Genomic DNA, 16,752 nt, shown 5'->3' with positions numbered 1-16,752 from the left:
GACTTCATAAGCGCAGCGCAGCCATTTTGCGAGTGACGCTGTAAATTGCAGTTAGTCGCAAGGCAAGTCTTTATCGGCAAAGCCCCATTGTGCAAGCAGACTCTGTACATGTTTTGTCAGCGTGCTTGTGAAAGATAATTTCCAGCGTTTATTTTCTCCCTTGTCTTTCTTCCTTTTCTTTTCTTTTTCTTTTTTTTTTTTTTTTTTTTTTTTTTGATAAAAGAAAGGAAAAAAAGCGCCAATAGCCACTCGCGCTCTGGCAAGCCACGGGCTGCCAGGGTACACAGAGCGCAATTATGCAAAACACATGGAAAGTAGTCATTTAAAAAAAAAAAAAACACACACACACACACATACACACACGCACACACAAAAGAAAATGGGGAAGAAAGAGAGAGATGCCGGTGGGGAAGGTTTGAAAGGGTGGAGTGTGACAGGAGTGTGTGTGTGTGTGTGTGTGTGTGTGTGCGTGCACTGCCAGAGATAGGACATCAAAGCCAATTTGTTTGGATTCCAGTATGTTAAAAGCCCTTAAAGGCCTGTTGTCTTTAAATGCTATTATTATTAGGCTTTAAATTGACTGCCTGGTCACAAAAAAAAAAAAAAAAAAAAAAAAAAAAAAAGAGAAAAGACCAGAATTATCTTCCTGTTTGATGGCAGCAGGGTGGGGGAAAAAAGCCTACATTAATGTGACAAATTCATTGAAAAATGGCCTCTGAATGGAAATCCCACCTATTGTTCTCAACGGCGCGGCTTCATCCTGTGCAAAATAAATAAATAAATAAATAAATAAAGGCGAGGCTGAACACATACAAGATGGACAGAGAGAGAGAGAGAGGGGAGGAATGGACAGAGCGGATATGAAAGTGTGGCGCGGCACACACAGCACCAGCGGGATGTTTGCATCCCTGCTCTGCACGAGAATGTGATGATAGACACTGACACACACAGAGAGAGGAAGGTAAACCTGAAATAGAATAAGTAGTGATTTCTCTCTCCTTCCCTTTCCCTCCCCACCTATCACTGTCCCTCTCTCCTCGTCTTTCTCTCCCTCCCGCTCTTTCTCCCCCCCTTTGTCTTTCTTCCTCGTTCTCTCTCTCTCTCTCCCTCTCATCCTCTCTCTGCGTCTTCCCGCGGCTCAAGGAGTCTCTATGTGTTCCTCACAGCTCCTCTTTGAAATAATGTCTGAGAAATATGTAATGAAGCCAGCGGGGACTCGGCAACCACCGCTCATGCCGCCTCGCGAGGAGCCTCCTCCGAAAAAGATGGCAAGGCGCAGATTAAACTCCCTCTCTCCCTCTCCTTCCTGCCTGGAAGTGTAATCCACACGGTCCTCTGGTGGTTTTTAATTGTCTCTTAATTAATTTTTGCCCGGCTTGTTGTTTATCTGCGACGGCTGTTTGCGTGGTGTCTTCTTGGCAGAAATGTTAGGGTCACCTTCAGACATTGTCCCGTCCCCAGACATTTTGGGGCCCCCTGTGTTTGGCCATGAATAGATCAATGTCAATTCACTGCAGTTCTTTTGATTTTTCATTTTTTTGGTAGTTCGAGCTTGAGATTTCTTTTTTTCTTAAGAATTTTTGGGGGATAATTTTATGGTATTTTTTCTTCCAGTATAATTTGAAATATTTATTTATATTGATTATAAATATAATTTTCCAGTGTTTTTTTCTGGTGATTTTCTGCTAATTGTCTGATAGTTTTCTACAAATTTTTTGGCTATTTTTCTAATAATTTTCATGTGATTCATTGCAGATTTTCTGGTCGTTTTCTTGCCATTTTAAATAGTTTTGTTTTTTTCTAATTTTCTGGTTATTTCCATTCTTTGCCTCGTAATTTTTTGCTATTTTCTTCCAAATTTTCCAATAATTTCTGCCAAAATGCCCCCACCCTTCCCTGTGTTTCTGAAAAAAATCAAGTGAATTCACTTGAAGGCTCAGATGCCTTTCCTGAACATTTCATCGCAATTCCTGCATTTCAAGCTTCATTATCATTTTGAAAAATGTACCAATTTTCTGTTCTTCTGTTTTTTCTCCTCATTTTTACCACTAATACTTTGGTCATTTCTATGACTTTGCAGTAACACAAATGACACACAAAGCCCTTGCATATAGAATATATTTATTTAACTGATACTTTTCATCCCAGCATTCATTCCATAGCTCTTCAGCTATGGAATGTATTCACTGTCGCAATTTATAGCCATTAAAAAAAACAAAAAAACAACAAAAAAACAAGAAAATACTTCATCCAAGGATTTCAGAATTCAGCACAGGGACTGAGGCTGACGGGCTGCTGGCAGATCTTTCTGGAACGGTCCGCCTGGAGTCGAACTTCACACAGTCCTTACTCTGCGGTCTCCCTGGCGCCGAGACGAGGAGCCTTCTGAGCACGCTCCAACCCACCTGCCACCGGGCTGGCGTTTGCTGTTCCAAGCGCACATCAAACAGATCCAAATCAGATCCCTGTGTAAACGCAGAGGGAAGCCTCCGCCACCTGCACTCGGCAGGTAGACGTTTTCATTCGGCACGCGAGCTCCGTGCCAGATACAGCTCCCTATCGGGGACAGGGATTATCTGAGCTGTGGAGGGAAACAAAGAGAAGGGAGAAGCAGATAGGATTTCAGATTGGTCTAGCTTGAGGTCTGCTTTCTTGCAGTGGATATCCTTGTATGGAATTGGAGGTGTGAAATACTCCGAGCATTAAGCCGTAGCCAGGGTGGAAGTGTGACTAATCTTCATAATTACCAGGATCGACGGCCTCATTTGTGGCGCCGCAGAAAAGCGTTATTAGACCAATGTTCCAGAATGGTAGCCTTGTACAACGATGTAGCTCATTCCGCTCGCTGACGTGATGGAGGAGGCCGCGGTATATTGCAAAGGAGCCTGGGCAGTGCCTGGCGTATTGATGCATCCTGGCTAAACGCTAACGAGCGCCGGTGCTCTGTTTGTCAGGGAGGCTGGGGCGGCAATCTGTCTGCCGAGCAGGCCAGAAGCCCTAATGATATCATCAGGAAGCGCCGTCAACAGGCTCTAACGAGGAATGATCTGACGCCCGTTGTTTCACCTCCCTCCTCCTCCCCCACAGACCCCCCTCCTCCACGGCCGCTGCCAAAGCATTTAAGTGGAGTTTATTTGCACATACGAGTGATAAAAACTGAAAAGGGGGAGGAAATCCAGTCTGTGTAGATGAGACAAATAAGCCCAAAGGGGCTTATAAAAATGTCGCACCCTAAAAGCAATGAGAAGCAGAATCAGGATAATAGAGATGTAAGTGAATTGGGCACGGAAGGAGCAAAATGCACTGCAAAAACGCAAAATCTTACCAAGATTATTTGTCTTATTTCAAGTCAAAAATGTCTTATTACTAGTCAAAATATCTCATTACACTTAAAATAAGACATGATCACCTCAGAAGTAACTTGTTTTTAGACAATTTTCACTTGTTTCAAGTGAAAATTCACTTGAAACAAGTGAAAATTTGCTTGTTTCATTGGCAAAATTTGCCAGTGGAAAAAGTGAAAATTCACTTGAAATAAGTGAAAATTAGCTAGAAACAAGAAACAAATTTTAGATAGATAAATAGATAGATAGATAGATAGATAGATAGATAGATAGATAGATAGATAGATAGATACTTTATTCATCCTGCAGGAAATTCGCAGTTTTTCAGCAGTAGCCACAGATTACAGATTAAATAAATCAATAAAAAAAGATGAAAAATAATGAAACAAGCAAATTTTCACTTGAAACAAGAGACAATTGTCTAAACACAAGTTACTTCTGAGGTGATCATGTCTTATTTTAAGTGTAATGAGATATTTTGACTAGGAATAAGACATTTTTGACTTGAAATAAGACAAATAATCTTGGTAAGATTTTGAGTTTTTGCAGTTTGACACGGAATAGTAGAGAAAAAAGACACATGAATAACAAATAAGGGAAACCAAATGGATTTTAAACCGAGCTGAGATCTGATCTAGAATCATTTGAAATAACAGCCAGTCTATTAGTACATGTGGATTTGGTTTGATCCCCCCGCCATAAACAGTATATATGTATGTTTACAAGATATGCTGTTTGAACAAGATGTCCCCGGTTCCCCTAAGAGTCGTTCTAGCATGGTTAGCAATTCTTTAAGCTGTGAGACGCCACAGCGGCTGGACTGCTGTGTTAAGCAGTATGCCTGCGTTGTTCATTGGGACATGAACCGATGGACCATATGTCTGGAAATTTTCCCATGACCCTTCTTCCCCTAACACACGCACAAACACACACACTCACACATACATACATCCATACAATCTCCCTCGGTGAGTGCTATTTAAAGGACGATCTGTCAATCTCAGTCAGTTTCCGCGCTCATCCTCTCGGCCACCTTTCATCCAGCTTACATCATTATTTCATCCGCATCACTGTTTTTCGTAGAGATCTCGCTTCTTACACAAGTTGCACACACCAGCATCGCCACAAATTCAGTTTGACTGATTCAGTCCACACTTTATTTATTTAATTCCTCCTCCTTTTTATCTGCGGATGGTTGAGGCTGGAGCGGACCCCGCTTGTCATGGCGATGCACATTACCATTGCAGAGGGGGAAACGGTTTCCAGCGAAACGATTCTGAGAAATTCATGAAGATACCCTCCATTAAGGAGAGGATTGTCTGACTCCTTCCTGCACTGTCGCTGACAGATCAACTAATCATTTCTCCTCCCTGCCTTCTTTCTCTCTCTGTCTTTATCTCTCCCCGCTTCCCTTCTTGTCTTTTGGATGTTGTCTTTCCCCAGGTGCCCTGCAGATCGAGAACAGCGAGGAGACGGACCAGGGGAAGTACGAGTGCGTGGCGTCTAATGTGGAAGGCGTGCGCTACTCGTCCCCCGCTAATCTTTATGTGCGAGGTAGGGAGCAACCCGGCCCCGGAGCCAGGGCCAAAAAAAATAAATAAATAAATAAAAACATCCACCCATTCTGACTAAAATATCTGCACAGTGCAGCTCAGCTTTAAGTGGCATTAGTGTCGAGCTTAACAAATGATAATTGCTTGCATTCTAGCCCAAATGTATTTAAAGAAAATGTATTTTGCAAAACAGAAGTACCCAAGTGATATCAATCTTGTAGCATTGATAGTTTTTGCCTGCCCATAAATGTAATTTCATATGCACTGAAACTTCCAAGTGTAAAACTATAATTGACCGACTAACGCTCTTCTCTGTTATGATGTTATGCTCCATTTTTGTGTCTTTTTAATGCCCTCCCTTACTCACTCGGAAGGAAATGTGTAGCTCAACAAGCCGTATGTCTTTATCGGTTGTAAGACGCCTTTTTTTTTTTTTTTTTTTAATGTGTGACCGATAAGATGTTCACTTCCCCCTGTCAAAGTTATGGAAGCCAAAAAGAGTCGGCAAGGACTTCTTTTTGATTAGTTGTGTTCGCAGGTACAGGAGCACGACGGTAAGTCTTGATTTTGATCGAGTGGTGAGATTGTAGAGCCCACCAATCAAAATCTCAACCCCCCCCCAGCCTCCTCCAGACTTTTTTCGGTGGGGCGGGAAAAATAAGGGATTTTAATTGTGGTGATTTGATAGGAAAGGATTGTTAACACAGTCAATTTCTTTTTGTTGCATAGAAAAATGCTCCATCGCACAGAATATAAATAGTACCCTGCTTTTCTTTCTTTTCTTTTCTTTTCTTTTCTTCTCTTTTTTTTTTTTTTTTGTTCATAGTATTCTGGAGCATAAATCCATAGTATTCCCCCACCACTGCTTTGGGGTAATAGCTTTAAAGCCTTTTTTACAGTCAGTAGTAATTTTGGCTGGCATGTCGCAGCAAAGTGAAGATATGAAAAACAATCAGTCGCAGGGAATGTTCAGTTTCATAGGAAACGGGCGATGAAGACAAAAGCCGACTCTCCACCACTAATGCTAAATGACAATGAATCCCTTGGCAAGAGAGCATTAATAAATTGAGGCAGATGCATTTTCGACATGTATTATTTATATTGTGCATATTAAAAAAAGATGCCTCAGTATCTAATCAGTTTGTTCCCTCTGCTGTGTACCAAATAACTTTGTTCCCAATAAATAATTCACCGCTCTGACATTATAAAATGGGTCAGGGAGCTGCTTTTTCATTATTATTGCTATTATCATACCCTGTGAAGTAGTTGCACGGGGAAGAAAAAACTCAATTGTGAGGCGCGGGGAGGGAGGGGTGGATGCGGGGGGGGCGGTGAGGGGGCATCAAAATCATCCATAAGGTTAGCGCCTCCTCTTGCCAGCATTCGTCTCCGCTGTGACGCTGCGACACTTAATGTCAAGTAGCCCTCCACCTCGCTCATACCCAGTGTGGAGGAAATTGAGAGGTCCACTGCAAATGAGTATAAGAATGGGAACACTTTGTCGACACAGCACTGGGAGAGCAGTTAGTGCTTGTTGAGGGCGAGACACGCAGATTTGCCCTCACATATTTCCAACAATTCATACGATCTCCATGAACATTGGCTGCATCAGCTCGCTTTCAAACGAACCTAAAAAAAAAAAAAAAAAAGGAGTATGGAAGTGTCAGGGAGCTCCACACTGTGCAGGATCCAGTATCACACTTGTTATGCCTTGATGGTGTCAACCTTTGTCTGTTTTCAGTTAACTCTGTCAATCGATTCTGATATTTGATGTTGACTATGTTTTGTTCACGAAACAAATTGCACTCGAGATTAGCAGCTGTGGTGCGGATCCATTTTCGCAGAGCCAAACCAAACCAAACAAAACGTTAAAAAAAAAAACGTAAATCTTAGAATGGCCATATTCTGCTGAGACGAATGAGGACCATTTCAGATTATTTCCAAACTGAAAAAGGAATGCTGGTGTCACCGATTGGCCTCAAACGACCTCTTACTGTCTTGAACTGCAGCTGCTAATTTCATCCCAAACTGTGTCTTTTTTCTTTTCTATCTCTCATTGGTTTTTCTTTATTTTCTCTTTATTTGGTTTCCTTCTCTAACAAAAAGCAAATACGGCCACCATGGGAGCTTCTCCTGGTGGCTATAAGGAGCTTGTGAAATTTTGAATTATGATTATGGTACGCTTGATTTGACTCCAGTGGCGGCTCTCTATTTTTTTTTTCTTACCAGGCAACAGCGCGGCCACTGGGGTGAATCTGATTGTTTTGGGGTCAAAACTTATTTTTAAGGGGGGGTGGGGGGGGTGGGGCAGGCAAGTGTACTTGAAAGACGGGTGTCACTGATAGCAGGGACAAGGGAAAAGGAGGAAAAAAGGATTAAAGAAAAGGGAAATGTAGCTGCAGCTAAACACCTTGAGGTGGCTTTTTTTACTCTCTCTGTGTTTCCCCTATTTTTCTCTTCTCCTCATGTCATTGTGTTCTGCATCAACCCCTTTACATCCCTCAGAGCTTCGAGAAGGTTGGTGTGTTTTTTCTTTTTTACTTTTTTTAACCCACATCTGACAAAAAATAAATAAATTAATAAATAAATAACATGTTGGAAAAAAAAAAAAAATTAGCTGTATTTTACCTATTACAAAGCTCGATTCATTACTAATTTGAAGAAAATCCTAAACGATTAATCCAAACTTGCTAAATGATTATGAAAGAATTTTTTTTTTCTTTTAATTCCAAAGAAGAAATGATGAAAGCAAACCCGATTAGCTCGGGTTTTGTTACTTTACTTTTATGTTTGCATTGTGGGGCCTTTTCTCGTTTTGCATCCTTTGGTATTGCTTCTGCACTGAAAGGCTTTCTTGCACATGTTGTCTTGGAAACCCAGCACGTGGAAATAACAGGACTTGTTGCATGATGGGAGAATGTAACTGTGCTTGCATGCCTATACAGAATCCCTTTGGCCGTGTTGGTCTTTTTCTTTCTGCATTCCCTGTGTTTGGTTGAATTGTTTCCCTCTCTTTCCTTGGTTACTCTACAAGTGTTTTCCCTTGATACAACCCTTTTTTTTTTTTGGCTTCCCTTTATTTAGTTTGTCTTTTTATGTTGTGATTATGGTGTTGTGTTCGTGTGTTTTGTGTCTTCTTTTCCATTTGGTTCTGTTCCTGAATTTACTTTTCCGTTGAAACTGTCTGTCTTCTTGTGGTTCATTTTGTTCGTGGGATTTGTTTGGTTTCTTTCTCAATAATGCTGCTCTGCTTTTGAGCCACGGAGTGCGAATGCAAATGCTAAATGAAATAATAAGTGTACGTACAGCCAGTGTTCCTGTCATCTTGTTTATAGCGCTCCATTACCAAAAAAATTAGACCTGATTGGGCCTGATTGGGTTCTGTGGTGATTTCACCCGGCCATTAAGGGATGCCATTTACAGTGCCGTGTGGATCAATAACTGCATAATGACTTTGACATCACATTCGCCGTCGCTTAGCGGGTGCACAAAGTTGCCTTTTATTTCCAAATGGCGGCAGCTAGATGTGATTGGTTTTGTTGACTGACTGCTGTTTGTGTTCCCCAGCAGTCAGGAGACTCAATCAAAATCTGATTTATTATTCATTTGCGCTCCCCCCTCCCTTCACTCCCATTCACAGACACACACACATACACACATGTACACTTCTTTTCTGTGTTGCATGTTGGAACTGATTTTCAGACTGAGCCCAGTAATGAGGATTCTCAAATTGGACGACAGCAACATCACACGGCGCTTTACGTTTTGAAACGCCGCGGTCCTGCAAGCCCCGCTAAATTAATTGCCGATCGATTGCCGTTCATTGATTTACGTTGCAATTGGGTTTCTCCCAGCTTCCCATAATCTCTCGAGATGCTCCACTTAAATGTTACCAGCGGCATGTGCGCCGGCTTTTCCCAGGTGTATATTGAAATGAAAACCAGAGCCAGGTCTGTATTAAATCTCATGTCACCGGCTGCAGTAAACTTGCCTGTAAATTTTACAGCTTCACTGCTCTTGAATACATTGCATAGATTTTTTTTTTTTTTTTGTGGGAAGATGCCGAGCATTTGGCAGGTGAAATTACACTGGGCTCAACAAGTCTGTTAGATCAGGCATATCACTCATTCAGGCAGAAGAGATAACACACTTCAGATCCCTATCTGTCTCCTGCGAGCAGGGGTGATATTTTCTGTGTGTCACCGTGTGCTGATCTCTTGAGGATCAGAGCTTCGTAAGAACTCCCCATCCCTGTAAACTATCTGCATGTTCAGAAGTACGACTGCTTTAACAGCAAACAAATACTCAAATACCTTTTTTTTTGTAGTTATCCATATAAAGCACTATCATAAAATTTCCCTCATAATTTCATTTTTATCAATAACCGGTATTTCATTAAAAGTATCAGAATGTTTTTATCAAGCTCTTAATCAAAGGCACAAATGAGGGTTGTTTTCAGTTCCAACAGTACCTTGCACCCATTGGCAATTAAGACATCCAACTGTACCAGCAGAGTCTATAAATACCACCAGTTGACATACTCATGTCATTGCCCTCCACACAATAGTGTCCTCAAACCATGGCACAATCCCACTGAAAGAAATTGGACGTGAGAACCCAGCAAAACGAAGCAATTCAGACCTCAGTCCCGCTCCAGTTCTTAGTCCCATGTGGATCAATGATGCAGGAAGACCGCGCTGTGACCAGCGCATGTGCATGCTTGCCCTCCTACTATGATGCCTGCCTGGTTTTGAATGTGCTTGCATGTCCTGCTATGCATTTGTGTGTAACGTTGGGAAAGAAAGCTAGATTACACCTTATGTTCTCACTGGCCAAAGCGAAAAAAAAAAAAAAAAAAAAACCCTGCCATCTCTATTAGATGTTTGTCTCAAGGAGTCCTGAAGTTGATAGCCATCCCTCACAAAATCATATTGGTACCAGGATTTATTATTTGTCATACTAAACAAGAGCTTTATCCCCCGTTAATGTGATGCAAATATATTTATACACTGACTTTCCCAATCCAACTGATCATATTCGCTGATAGGATCACCACAGTAAGGGGACATACTTGCAGTATCATTTGGCTGCTTGTCTTCCACCTGTAAGACTCTGAAATCCCCTCAATCTACTGTTTGCTATTATTAGATATCCCTGCTACGATTCCTGTCAGTTTCTTTTAGGTAATAATTTCCATTTTGATGAGCCACCTATAGTGACTATTTAGCATTGGCGCAGCCAAGGTGTGTTAATACGGGCTGACCCCTGTGGTTAATATGTAAATGCCGTAGGCCTCACCCAGCAAGTGTGACTAAAGGATCTCCATACTGTGCCTGTGTCCTCAGGCAGCAAGAGGGTGTAATCTCAGCTTCAAGGTGACACTAAAGGCTGCACATTATTTTGGCTTCCCCCTTCATTTTGGGGCAGCACAGACTGCCTCACCAAAATGGCCGATAATGTCCGCCTTCTGACCTCTGTTTTTTGGCACAAATCCCTCCACAACACCGCCCACTATTAGAGTTAGTGCAGTACTCTGGCGTTCTCTCTCGACTGCTTTTCACCTCGTCCACTGTAAGGCTTCTTGAGTTGTCTTTCTCTCCACATTGGGGCTTGAAACAAGATTATACGTTGTTAGTAGTCCAAACGAATAGTCTATGTGTTTTTTTTTGTCTCGATTCCAAATGGGCCGGCTGGGCTCCTGGTCTCTGTGAATGAGGAGCGTGTCCATGCAATTGGGATTCTTTTGTTTTCCTTTGTTTCGCTGGCTTTACATTTCTGAACGGTAGAATAGCAGAGGGTGCCACACACATACACACACGATATCACATGTGTCAGCTTGTGAGAGCTTATAGGACCAGTTACACGATGGACCTATGAACACCGCTTGAGCTTTCACTTATTTCATACAGACCTAGGTAATGGTAGTATGGTGACTCATTTACATGCGATAGCAGCGTTAAGACATAAAGTGTGCGTTGTTTCCTAACTTGGCAGCTCACTCTTAAGCTTTTACAAGTCCTCTCCCAAGATGCATAATATGCTGACTGACCTTGAGCTTCTGATCAAAATTATGTATCAGACATATGGTGCATGCTGTTGACTTACAAAGACTTTCCCCCAGCTTTGCAGATAGCATTTTGAATAGCTACCATTCATAGTTGAGTGCCCCAAAACCTTGAAGCCTTTAGAGGATCATACCGGTGATTTTGTCTATATTTCACTTTTCTGCTAATCTTTTCCCTAAGCAAGCATTCATATTTTAGAACTAGTTTTTCATTTTGTCCAGCCATTGGAATCCATCCATTCCACTATGATATGAAAATAAACTTTCAGAGACTTCCAAGGAGAGCTGAATCGAGGGCAGCTGGACTTGTTTGTAGATCCTTGAAGACTTTTTACATCTCATCCAAGACACTTGATCAGTTCTGACTGACTGGGCTGGAGTCAGGTAGCCAGGTGTTTAACCTGTGTGGGGTCATTTTCCAGGTCATTGATACCACTGGCTCGTTAGTTCTCCTCGTTTTTGTGATGATTGTCATTAGTGTTGATGGAGTCACCTGAGTTCAAGACCGAACAACGGTTGTTGGGGTCACATTAGGCTAAGTGTGAATACTCCCCACCAATCAGACAGAACTGATGAAGCGTCTTGGTTGAGAAGCAAAATGCATTAAGGATCTCCAAACAAGTCCAGTTGCCCTCGATTCAACTCTCCTTGGACAACCATGACCTGGATGACTGAAAATCTTCACAGACACATCTCCATAGACTTAAGACTTTCTTCACATCAGTATTCCATCACCACAATAAAGTTGTCCACATTAGTTTTCCAAAAAGCAGCGGCACTGTTGTGTGTTGATGTCCATGACTTGGTATTGGAGGAGTGAAACCGTCTCTCCATTGGAAAACAGTCCTCAGGGAAACATTTATTTTACACTGTAATGGTGATGACTTTTTTAGCTGTAGAAGCAGAACATTATAAGGTGGGTGTTTCAAACAAAAATTCAAATTTGAAACTAGAGGGATTTTGATCATATTGTTGTGAAACCTGAAGTACACTATGTAGTAAATTGTAAATTGTAGTAAATGGGTCAAACATTCAAAATCACTGGTATGGTCCCTAAAGCAGGGCAGTAAACTCTCACTTTTGTCCCATGGCTCCAGTGACTGGTATATTTCGACATTCACCAGCCACTCTCACTGATTTACCATTCAACCAGAGTTTAAGGGAAGAGCAGTACCTCCAAAGTCACTGTCAGCTACTTGCCAAAGTGGCTGGCACAACAGACAGTCTTAGCAGCTGCAGGCCCAGTTAACCAGCGTCGGGCAGGTGGCTGTTGTTTTAAGCTTTCCATGTTGCCCTGTAAGTGAAGATATCATGAGTTAAAGTAGACTATCTTCCTGTGTCAAACCTCATTCACTCAGCCACTACAGCTCCCGGTCCATTGGCTGACCTGAGCCCCAGGGAGAGAAGAGCACCATCAGACACACTTTGATTGGATGTCCCCTCCACCCCCTCCAAAAAAAAAAAAAAAAAATCAAAACCTGATTTGCCAGATTAAGTGTCTCATCATTCATTTGGATTGGAGACAAAAACCAAGCAGAGACAAATGACAGCTGAAAAACATCTAATAGCATTGATGCATACCTCTTTGTTGAACACAGCTGCACTCTGGTACTGTCTATGCTGTTCGGACTTAGTTCTTTTTGTGGATTTGTTCAGTTTGATTTGTTTCCTTTCCTTTGATTTTGTGCGTGTGTGTGTCTGGAACAATGCTAGACCTGGAAATGAATGGCATGCTTGGATGGGCTTGGGTGACATTTTGGATTGTATTGGTTCTCTTGTGTCTGCCCAAATGGATGGGGGCGCACCTGACTGTATATGTCACTCATGCCATAGCCACACCCATGCATGTCCGTGTGAGGAATGGGCTGCCCTTTCACCTTTGTTGTTCAGTTAGGCGTTTTTTGATGATGAATGCAGCAATATATTTTTAGACCCCATATGTTGGGCTTTTTTGGAGGGACAGTTTTTCAATTCAAACATGTTTTTTTTTTAGAACATCTCCAAGTTGAACCTCATAATCACGCAATAATCATAAAGTCAGATCTTAACCAAAAACCTATTTGTCCTTGCGTGTAATCCCATTTTCCTTATAGCACAGCGGCACAGGCTATGATTTGTTCATAACCTATAACAATACAGCTTCTTTACAATCCATTTTTTAGGCCCATTTGTTTGAACGAGTGACAATTTTGTTAGACTCCAACCCAAGGATAATTTGACATTTTGTAAGCAATGAATAGTCTTTCAATCTGCTATTGACCATTTTTCCTGGTAGTTTTTGCCCATGCAAGATTTTGTGTAGCACAAAAGAGCGTTGACTCAAAGGTCAGTGGTGAACTTTTTGCCCAAAGGTCAGGTCATGTCTCGCCCAAGCTTGTAACATAATTGAAATTACTGGTGAATTACAGGACTTTGTGAGGATATGTGCTCTTCTGAGGAACACAGATATTAGTGTAAATAGTAATGCTGTTATCGTCTTAGGGTGGCTGCAGAAGGTCACCGTCCATGTTCGATTCAATGAGAACAAGTCATGTGTACCTGTATTGTTAATCCTTTCCTAAATAACGCAGAAAACCACCTTTTACGTGACCAACTCATGTCTAGTGAATGTGAAATGGCTGTTAAAAGCCAATATCAGTAGGGGATGCCACCCACTGTGCCAGCTTGCCATTATTCACCGAAAAACATAGCCCAGAATGACTGTACATGTCACCATATGTACACGTCAGTGCTCATTCAACAGATAAAAATCCCTTCAGAGTGTGTGCAGGTGATATTTGTGCCGTTAGTCCGTTGGAAACAGTCAAAATTGTCCCTTGCAACGATCATACGAATCCCATTTGGATCGACACGGTGTATGTTGGAATGCTATCTATCCTCGATTGCCCCCCCCCATCCCAAGTCTTTCCCTCCCCCACCCCCACCAAGACTTCCCAGGCCCCATTTGCATTGAGGTGCGATGTTTGAGGCGGGGAGGGCGGGTGGGGGTGTAGTTTTATTCTTGATTTTAAGCCCCAGTGTGTGAGACCTCCAAACCCACTTTTAGCCATGGTCTTCCTTTCGTTTTTGGTCCAGAATCACAGTCTCCTTATTCTATCCCCCACTTCCACCCTCCTCCTCCTCCTTCCCTTTCCCTGACAACCCAACTCCCTCCCCTCCCCGTACCCCCTTCCCCTTTGCGTACAGTACAGTATGTCCGCGTGCCCATCCGTCACTGTCTGTCTGCCCGTCTTCCTGTCTGACTGTCTGTCTGTCTGTCTTATTGTCTGCTGTCTTGCTGCTTGAGTCTGTTTTGTTCTGCCTCGTGTCTCGTCTCTCGTCCCTGTCTTTCCTGTCTTGTCTATCTGTCTGTCTCTAAGTCAGCTCTTCCATCTACATCATTTTTACCTCTACTTCTGCCCTCCTCTTCCTCTCTCTCTTGACCTCCTTCACATCCCAACAAACATTACAAATAAAAGTTGTCTATACTTGCTATCTGCATTGTTTTGTGAATTCTCCCCCGAGTATCTTTAACATATCAATTTAAAATATCTTTATCAATATGAATTTTCAACATGCCATAACATAATATTGTACATGTTTTGGATAACGGTCAACTTGTCCACCAAATGCTTGCTGGGATGCCTTCCATGCACACGTTCTGTTTTTGCTAACTCATGCTTTTTCACGCCCTCTAACACTTGCATACTGTACATGCGCACACCCACGCCCATACCAAGGCAAAAAAATATATACATATATATGTATGTATACATATGCACATGCACACACACACATAGGCATACACACATACAAATACACACTACCCTTAACATCCTTCCTCTGCGTCTCAGTCCCATTATCAGCCTCCTTCTGCTCAGATTTCAACTCCTATCCATGAGTTTGAGGATCCACCCTGTGTCCTTCTCTTGGCTGTCATTCTCCTTTTGTCCCTCTCTCTCTGACTGACTCTCTCTTTTTATCTCTCTCTCTCTCTCTCTCTCTCTCTCTCTCTCTCTATCTCTCTATCTATCTCTCTATCTATCTATCTATCTATCTGTCTGTCTGTCTGTCTATCTCTTTCTTTCTATTCCCTGTTGGTCCAATTCTGTTTCTTGACTCCTACTCTCTGTGATAGTTGACTCTCTAGCTACAACTACAACAGTTCTTTCTCTATGTACTTCTCCTAGACACACACCTTGTTCCTCTATACTTATTTTGTGTTAACCAGGACTGCGATGTGACAATGTGCCACCACCACATTTTGTCACATTGGCTGGAGAAAAAAAAAAAAAAAAAAGCTTACACAGCATTGAAGTGGGTTACCCCCCCTTACCCTCCTCCAAACCTTCCCCTCTCTTTCTCTCTTTCTCTTTTCCTATCACTCCTTCTTCCTCTGTTCCCTCCCTATCTATCTTTTCCTCAGGTGCTCTATCCTCTATCTTGTATTTCTCCTTTCCTTTCCAATCGTCTTTTGTCTGGGCATGCTAGCGACCCTTCAGTTATATTCCTCTATGCATTTTATCTCAATTTTTATATCTGGTTTTGTTATCATTTACTCCTTAATTTACCTCGGTCTATTTATGCATGCTGTCTGTGAAACTGATAGCTGCATCTATCAATGGAACCGTGTCAGATCTTAAAAAGGCTTTGTCCAGTGGATCTACCCTAAACCACAAAAATCTGATTAAAGTTTCTCATCTTTAATGATATCTAGGTAGAGACAGGTGCTGAGTGTTGCAAACTTACGTCAGAATGTGTTTAGAGATACCGTAGAGATGGTCAATAGCCCAGTAACCCTATACTTCCTGTGCTGTGGGAGAAGCCTACCATGGCCTACTTCCTGTTTGGCGTGAGTGCCTGAGATGACAGGAAGTTCCAGGTTGCCTTGTTGGCCTTATGTGATAGCATTATCACATGGCCTTTATCACACACCCTCATACTTGGTGTTTAGGTTATGCTGTAGTTGGATATATTGAGCAGTTCAGTCCCAAAGATGAGAAACTCATAATAGATTTTTGTGTCTTTAATTGTGCTGTGATGGGTCAAATATTGGTCAATGGAACCTTGTTGCTATGAATCGTTGCTTTAATGTCAATCTATATTGTTGTTGAAGCAGTTCTGTTAGTTTAGTTCCTTCTCATTATTTGTATATTTTTACGTTCTGAAAAGTCTAGTTCCTTTATTTTGCGTTTCAGTTCACATTTATCATATTGAACCTTTTTTGTAGTTGTTAAGTATTTTGTTCAGAAGGGTCCATTTTCATCGGCCTCTTGTTACCTCTCTTTTTCTCTTTTGTTTGACTCCCTTGCCCCCTTCTCTCGTCCTCTCCCCTTCCTCATGCCCTCTCCCAGTCCGACGGGTGCCCCCTCGCTTCTCCATCCCACCAACAAGTCAGGAGATCATGCCTGGTGGCAGCGTGAACATAACCTGTGTGGCAGTGGGGTCACCCATGCCTTACGTCAAGTGGATGCTCAACTCAGAAGACTTAACACCAGAGGACGAGATGCCAGTGGGCAGGAATGTTCTTGAACTCAGCAGCGTCCGCGAGTCGGCCAACTATACCTGTGTGGCCATGAGCAGCCTTGGCATCATTGAAGCTGTGGCACAGATCACAGTCAAATGTAAGATTACTTTTTATTATGGTTTGCTACAATATTCATACACCTGCTATTAATATATGACTTTGGTATACATCAGGGGTTTTTAAGGTCTGAGACTTTTGGCTTCCCCTTGGACAAAGCTCAGAAAAGCCCCCTTGATTTAGCCTGAATCCTGGATGTCCATGGGTCCATGTTGCAGTGATTTGATC

At 42.2% G+C, this 16,752-nt stretch overlaps 1 protein-coding gene across 1 annotated transcript in view; it reads left to right on the top strand.

Moving 5' to 3' along the window:
• ptprsa (protein tyrosine phosphatase receptor type Sa) overlaps positions 1–16,752 on the top strand; it is a 193,590-nt gene that overhangs the window by 78,643 nt on the left and 98,195 nt on the right. Inside the window, exons 7-9 of the mRNA XM_030049640.1 lie at positions 4,788–4,898; positions 7,403–7,414; positions 16,295–16,564. Of these exons, the coding sequence (XP_029905500.1) occupies positions 4,788–4,898; positions 7,403–7,414; positions 16,295–16,564 (393 nt within the window). The remainder of the gene's footprint in view (positions 1–4,787; positions 4,899–7,402; positions 7,415–16,294; positions 16,565–16,752) is intronic.

Source organism: Myripristis murdjan, chromosome 4 (assembly GCF_902150065.1).
Source record: "Myripristis murdjan chromosome 4, fMyrMur1.1, whole genome shotgun sequence".
Classification (NCBI taxonomy): Eukaryota; Metazoa; Chordata; class Actinopteri; order Holocentriformes; family Holocentridae; genus Myripristis; species Myripristis murdjan.
Note: the sequence above shows the minus strand (reverse complement) of the source record. Positions and strands in the feature narration are given on the sequence as shown.